Source organism: Nicrophorus vespilloides, unplaced genomic scaffold, assembly GCF_001412225.1.
Source record: "Nicrophorus vespilloides isolate i.1.1-1 unplaced genomic scaffold, Nicve_v1.0, whole genome shotgun sequence".
Lineage (NCBI taxonomy): Eukaryota > Metazoa > Arthropoda > Insecta > Coleoptera > Silphidae > Nicrophorus > Nicrophorus vespilloides.
In genome coordinates this window covers 3,026-10,011 of record NW_017099246.1, presented here as the reverse complement: position 1 = coordinate 10,011, position 6,986 = coordinate 3,026, and the positions used below count along the sequence as shown (strand labels likewise).

The following is a 6,986-nucleotide window of genomic DNA, read 5'->3' as shown; positions in this document are numbered from 1 at the left end:
TATTGAAAAATATTATTGGTTAATGTTGGTGCTTATAAGAATGTTAACTGTTACATAAAATAAACATCAGTTAGAACATCGGTTATTATCATACTATTTATTAATTATACATACATACATACATTAATTATAATTATCATTCTCAGCAGTGAATTTGCATTACATTACATTTTAAAAGGTGATGGTTTGACTAAATCTTCAATATCATTATCATCAGTTTTGGTTCTTTTCGTTTGTTTTTATCCTCAACATTTTTTTTAGATTCTTTTTCTTTCTACAATTGGTTTTTATACATTTTATGTACACATTTCGAAGTAATACTGCTTCTAATTTCAGAAAGCGTGCATTTTCATTGTAAGCCCTTTTTCATTGACGAACCAACACGTTCTCTAGATTAGATAACTACAGAAAGAAATACTTATAAGTCAACAATAGATTCAATTCGAGCAAACATTTTGGAACCTCTTGACAATATCAAATGAATCAGACGTTAATACAACAATAGAGGCATGGCGATATTTTTGTTATATTTTGATAAAATAATACTGAAGTTTCATACCGAGATTATAAAGCATTAGATTGGTCAAGTATAACACAACCTACAAAAAAATTGCTCAGCTTCTTGTTTTTACAGGAATTCGCGAATTCCCGAATTCTCGAAATCCCTTGAAATCAAACAGGTGAATAATATGTTTGTAGCTTGTGTTATACTTGACTAATTAATTGCTTTATAATCTCCGTATGAAACTTTAGAATTATTGGATCCAAATATAACATAAATGTTGCCACCCCGCTATTGTTGTGTTACCATCTGATTCAATGGTTTTTTTTTTCGTCGAGAAGTTTCTTTATATCAATCCCTTTCTGCGATTATCTGCTTTAGACAACGTTTCAGCCCGTCAATGTCTTTGAATTTTCTTTAATTGTTATTTCTTTCATTTTAGCTGTTCTTTCGGGTTCCTGATGTTTATAAAACTGATTGCAAAGGATTGAAACTAGGAAGAGATCAAATTAGTTACCAGTTCTTACATTGACATCATTTAGTGGTTGATTTTTTTTTACTTATTTACCTTTTATAAATTATAGATTATTAGAAGATGCTGTAAAAAGAAAAGTTGGAATTAGATATCAGAAAATCCTACAAAAGTTAGTGTTTTATAATAAGAAAAATAATTTGATCAGGTAAGATAACTAGAAACATTGTAGAAATTGCATATTCTGTTGGTACACTATTTCTAAAGCCACATTTTTGAGTTAACCTTAATACTGCATCTACTAATTTTTTTATCTTTCTGTTCAAGTTTTTTTTCAATATTTAAATTGAAATAAAGTATTGTTTTTCCACATAAAACGAATAGATTTACTGATCAATGTAGAACAAACAAAAATAATTGCAGGTTTATACTTTGAATGTAATAAAAATAATAGATAAAAATTATAATAATTTTACTTACTTAGATATATTTAAAATTGAACGCAGGAAGGACGGACGAATACCAGAAACTGATCTGACTGGAGCAAACTACATGCTGCTAGTGTGGACTATTTCATTTCTTTTCGACGAAAAAGTAAAAACGATGAAATGGAACAAAAATAAACTGATTTTTGCAAAGACGTTATTTTTTTAATTTGAAACGAAAGATATTGATCTATGCAAAACTCGTATATTAATACATTATGAATTATTACACATTTTATACATCGAATCATTATTTTATTTCCATAGTTGATCAATAGTTGACTCATATTTTTATTCGAATATTGGTAATTTCTCTTCATTTTTGTGTATAAAATATTTTAATTCTATTCGACATTTGAAGAATCAGAAAAAATATATTCTCATTACTTTCAATCTTTCTCAAAAATCTTGTATCATGAATAAAGGTATAATAAAAAAAAATTACAAAATTTCTCTTATTTTAAAAAAATACACAAGTGTTACAAAATTAATTTTCTTACTTTTATAATTTTACAAATAATAATATATCATAATGACTTTTATAAAATTGAGAAACATCTTTCTCATTTATTAATGAAGTACATGAAAAATATAAATTAATGTCAGTAAATGCTAAATTTGCATTGAGTGACAATTTAAAAACATAACTAATCTACTTCTGTAAATATTAATATTTATAAACAATTTATATCATAATGGTGCATGAAATATCTTCATTGCAAGTATATGTTTGTAATGAAAAATAAAAGTCATTATTTTAGTAAGTAACTTTATTTGATATGAACTTATGTTTAAATTAAGTTGTTTGGTAATTTGAAGGAGACTTTTAGTTTTCATTATATAAATTTTACATGTAAATTTATAAAAATATATTATTCTGGAAGTATATAAACTTTAGAAATATACATAAAATATTGATTTGCTATATATTATTTCAAATATATATACATAGAGACATACTTATTTGCTTTGGTTTTCTTTTCCTTTTGCTGATCTTCCGCTAGTTGATGCTTTGACTAAATCCTTATTATTATGCTCATCGCTTTTAGTATTTTTTGTTTTACCTTGTCTTTTATTACGTGATGGATTGACCAAATCCTCAATTACATCATCATCATTATCTTCATCATCAGCAGCAGCATCATCATAATCATCATCATCTACAATATCATGATCATCATCAACAACATCATCACCGATACTGGTTCTTTTAGATTCTCCTTCTTTTAGAATCTCGTTCTTTCTCCAACCGTTGTTTATACATTTTGTTTTCATCAGCGCATTTAGATGTAATGGTAGTTCTAATTTGAGCTCTTGTACAACTAGAATTCGATTCTACAAACTCAATAATATCATCTACTATTTCAGGATTTAACCGTTTCTTAACTTTTATTGTATCTTGTTTGAATGCTGGGCTTGCGAGTCCGGTTAGAGAATGGGTCGCTAAATGTTCTCTTGAAAACAAGAGGCCTAGCAAGTGTTTGGTTGGTTGTGTCGTACTCTTCCAATTTAATGCTTCATAATCTTCGTATAGAATTTTATTATTATTTTTGCCAAGATTTACGTAAATATTTCCATTTTCTTCTATCGTGTTAACGTTGGATTTTATAACAAAAGACTCCATATTTGATCGAATTGTATCGACTATTTGCTTATAGGAATCTTTTTCCCGCGTTAGGTCAGCAATCTCTTTAATATATTTTGCAATTATTTCAGATTCCTGCCTTTCAACATATATATTGAAAAGCATCTTAAATCGCATGTAGAGTGTTTCATAGCTATCTGCATAATTAAATAATTATTAAAATTTAATATGATACTAGGAAAAGATCAAATTACTTACCAGCCACTGTTATTATTGTAGCCTTCATAAGTGCTGATCCACAAGTTACGTTGACTTCATTTCCTGGTTTAATATTTTTATTTTTTCCAATCCGCAGAATTCTGTCCTGGTTAACAATTTCATATTCACGTCCAGACTTGGCTTCTTTGTAGTTCACTAGGCACCAGTGCTGATTTTCGGCCGACATTTTCGGTGCTGTAAAAAAAAGTATGAATTAGATATCAAATCCAAGAAATTTAGCTTCCAGTAAATCTATATGTTTCCTAAGATTATATTTTATAATGAGAGTAAAACATAAATCGTCCTAAAATGGTAGCTGGGCAGCTACCTTGCCTCCACAAATTAATATTATTACATTCTATATATAGCAATTTACTCAGAGATATGAACAGGATAAGTATTAAAAGGCAACTTCTATAAACGTATCAGAATACATCTAAATATTGTCATTGCGTGAAAAATAAAATGATTGGGAAACAACGGTGGAGTCTAATTTAGCGGAAAAGAAATGTATAATATTTGTAGAAAACACTTTTTCCTAAACAACATTTACATGGTAACCTATGATTCAATTGAATTATCAATTAAATCTGAAACACATTCAATAGGATAGAATAGTTTTTAATATTAATATGTCATATCAATACCTCAAAACAAGCTTTTTTAAATATTTAAATTCAAGTATTTTATTTATGGGCTGAGATTGACGAGATAATTACAGAAAGAAATACTTATAAGCAAACAATAGATTCAAATCTAGCAAAGATTTCGGAACCTCTTGATGACATCAAATGAATGAGACCGTAACACCACAAAAGATGGGAGGCAATATTTTTGTTATATTTTATAAAATAATACTGAAGTTTCATACCGAGATTATAAAGCATTAGATTGGTCAAGTACAACATAACTTACAAAAAAATTGCTCAGTTTCTTGTTTTCACAGGAATTCTCGAAATCTCTTGAAATCAAACGGGTGAATAATATGTTTGTAGCTTGTGTTGTACTTGACTATTTTATTCTTTATATCAATCCCTTTCTGCGATTATCTCTTTTAGACAATGTTTCAGCCCGTCAATGTCTTTCAAATTTTTTTAATTGTTATTTCTTTCATTTTAGCTGTTCTTTCGGGTTCCTGATGTTTATAAAGCTGATTGTAAAGAGTCGTGGAGTGAATCATGGTTATCTGAATAATTAAATATTTTTTAAAATTTAATTTTAAACTAGGAAGAGATCATATTAGTTACCATCGACTGATATTGTAATTGCTATTCTATATTCTGATCCAGTTCTTATATTGACACCATTTTCTGGTTGTTTTTTTCATTCTTTTGCTTTTATAAATTATAGAATATTAGAAGGTGCTATAAAAAGAAAAGTTGGAAATATATATCAGAAAATCCTACAAAAGTTAGTTTTAAAATAAGAAAAATAATTTGATCAGGTAAGAAAAGTAGAAAATTTGTAGAAATTGGTAGAAGTTGCATATTCTGTTGGTACACTATTTCTAAAGCCACATTTTTGAGTTAACCTTCATACTGCATCTACTAATTTTTTTATCTTTCTGTTTTTTTTTAAATATTTAATTTAAAATAAAGTATTGTTTTTTCATATAAAACGAGTCAATGTAAATCAAATAAAAATAATTGCAGATTTATACATTGAATGTAATAAAAATAATTGATATTAATTATAATAATCATACTTACTTAGGAATATTTAAAATTGAACACAAGAAGGACGGACAAATAACAGAGAGTAATCTGGCTGGAGCAAGCTATATGCTGCTAGTATGGATTATTTTATTTCTTTTCGACGAAAAAGTAAAAACGATGAAATGGAACAAAAATGAACTGATTTTTGCAAAGACGCTATTTTTTTAATTTTAAACGAAAGATATGGATCTATGCAAAACTCGTTATATTGATACTTTATGAATTATTAAACATTTTATACATCGAATCATTATTATATTTCGATAGTTAATCAATAGTTGACTTGAATATTGGTAATTTTTCTTTATTTTTGTGTATAATGTATTTTAATATTTGATATGTATTTATGTCAAAGTAAGTTGTTTGGCAATTTGAAAGAAACTTTTGGTTTTCATTATATTACATGTAAAATTTAAAAAAATATTGATTTTCCATATATTATAACTTTTTGTACAACTACAATAACTTCACACAATTAAAATGCATCAATAATATTGTATAACTGCAAACTGCTGTTTAAGCTATCACCATAATGTTATTAAATAAAGAGAATATGATTATTAATTAAATAATTAAATTCACAATAAATGAAAATAAGGGAATGAAAATAAAATATACGCAAGATAAATTCAATAGCAAACTTTAGAAATATATATACACAGAGAGATACTTATTTGGTTTTGTTTTCTTTTTCTTTTACTGATGTTCCAGTAGTTCCACATGAGTTTTAGTGGAATTCGCTCGACTAGTTGATGCTTTGGCTAAAACCTTATTATTCTTCTCAACGCTTTTTATATTTTTTGTTTTAAGTTGCCGTTTATTAGGTGATGGATTGACTAATTCCTCAATATCATTATCAGCATCATTTTGGATTTCGAAAGTCTTTTACTAGTTGATACTTTGACTAAATCCTTATTACCATCCTCACATATTGCTTGAGATTGTCGTTCTTTCTGCAACTGTTTTCTATACATTTTATACTCGTCAGCACATTTCGAAGTAATCGAGGTTCTAATATGAGCTTTTGTGCAACTACTATTAGATTGTACAAACTCAATGATATCTTCCACTAACTGTTCCTTGAACTGTCTTGCATTTTTGATTACATTGCTTGCATTGCTTGCGAGTCCTGTTAGAGAATGGGTCGCTAAATATTGTCTCGAAAATAAGAATCCGAGCAACTTTTTGGTTGGTTTTCTCGTATTGTTCCAATTTATTGCTGCATAATCGAGATATGCTACTTTGGTATTATTTGTGCCAAGAATCACGAAAGTTTCTTCTCTCTCTACTATCGTCTTAACGTTCGATTTTTTATTGTTCGGAAGCGAATTGAATGTTTCTTTACGGAAATCTCTATCTGCAATTGCTTTTTTTAGTGAACGATTTAGCTCTTTCTTATTATTAACCATTGTTTCATATTGCTGCTCGTTATAACATACTTTGCAAAGAGTCTTAAATCGCTTGTAGAGTGTATTATACCTATCTAAATAATTAAATAAATATTAAAATTTTATATGACACTAAGAAATGATCAAATTATTTACCTTCGACTTTTATTGTTGTAGCCATCATACATATTGGTCCAGTCAATACGTTGACTTGCATTCCTGGTTTAATATTTTTATTTTTTGCAATGTTAACAATTCTGTTGTGGTTAACAATTTCAAATTCACATTCTAATTTCATTTCATAGCTAACAAGGTACCAGGGCAGATTTTCGGCTGACATGTACATGTTTCTAAAAGGTGCTGTAAAAAGAAAAGTATGAATTAGATATCAAATCCAAGAGTAGTTATTTAGCTTCCAGTAAAATATATATGCTTCCTATGGTTATATTTTATAATATGGCAGCTAAACTATTGCAATTTACACTTGACAACAACCATTGAACTTGAGTACAATAATTACAACAACAAAAATAGTGTATCTTATAGAATCAAGACTGCAACAACTATTTCAGTTGTTTTCC

At 27.7% G+C, this 6,986-nt stretch overlaps 2 protein-coding genes and 1 long non-coding RNA gene across 3 annotated transcripts; all 3 read right to left on the bottom strand.

Moving 5' to 3' along the window:
* Positions 1-794: 794 nt before the first annotated feature.
* On the bottom strand, positions 795-1,569 carry LOC108564258. The gene is made up of 2 exons (XR_001891130.1): positions 1,455-1,569; positions 795-1,100 (listed from the first exon to the last, which is right to left on the bottom strand). It is a non-coding gene; the product is annotated as an uncharacterized LOC108564258 (long non-coding RNA).
* An 800-nt stretch (positions 1,570-2,369) lies between these two features.
* On the bottom strand, positions 2,370-5,094 carry LOC108564257. Its single transcript, XM_017923252.1, has 3 exons — positions 5,012-5,094; positions 3,303-3,497; positions 2,370-3,241 (listed from the first exon to the last, which is right to left on the bottom strand). The coding sequence occupies exons 2-3, from the start codon at positions 3,487-3,489 to the stop codon at positions 2,670-2,672; spliced, it is 759 nt and encodes a 252-aa protein (XP_017778741.1). The 5' UTR covers positions 3,490-3,497; positions 5,012-5,094; the 3' UTR covers positions 2,370-2,669.
* A 759-nt stretch (positions 5,095-5,853) lies between these two features.
* Positions 5,854-6,765, bottom strand: LOC108564255 (the record flags this gene model as incomplete). The annotated part of the gene is made up of 2 exons (XM_017923251.1): positions 5,854-6,500; positions 6,562-6,765. Coding segments are annotated over 2 exons (851 nt in total), but the record flags the coding sequence as incomplete, so codon positions are not given.
* Between the last annotated feature and the right edge of the window lie 221 nt (positions 6,766-6,986).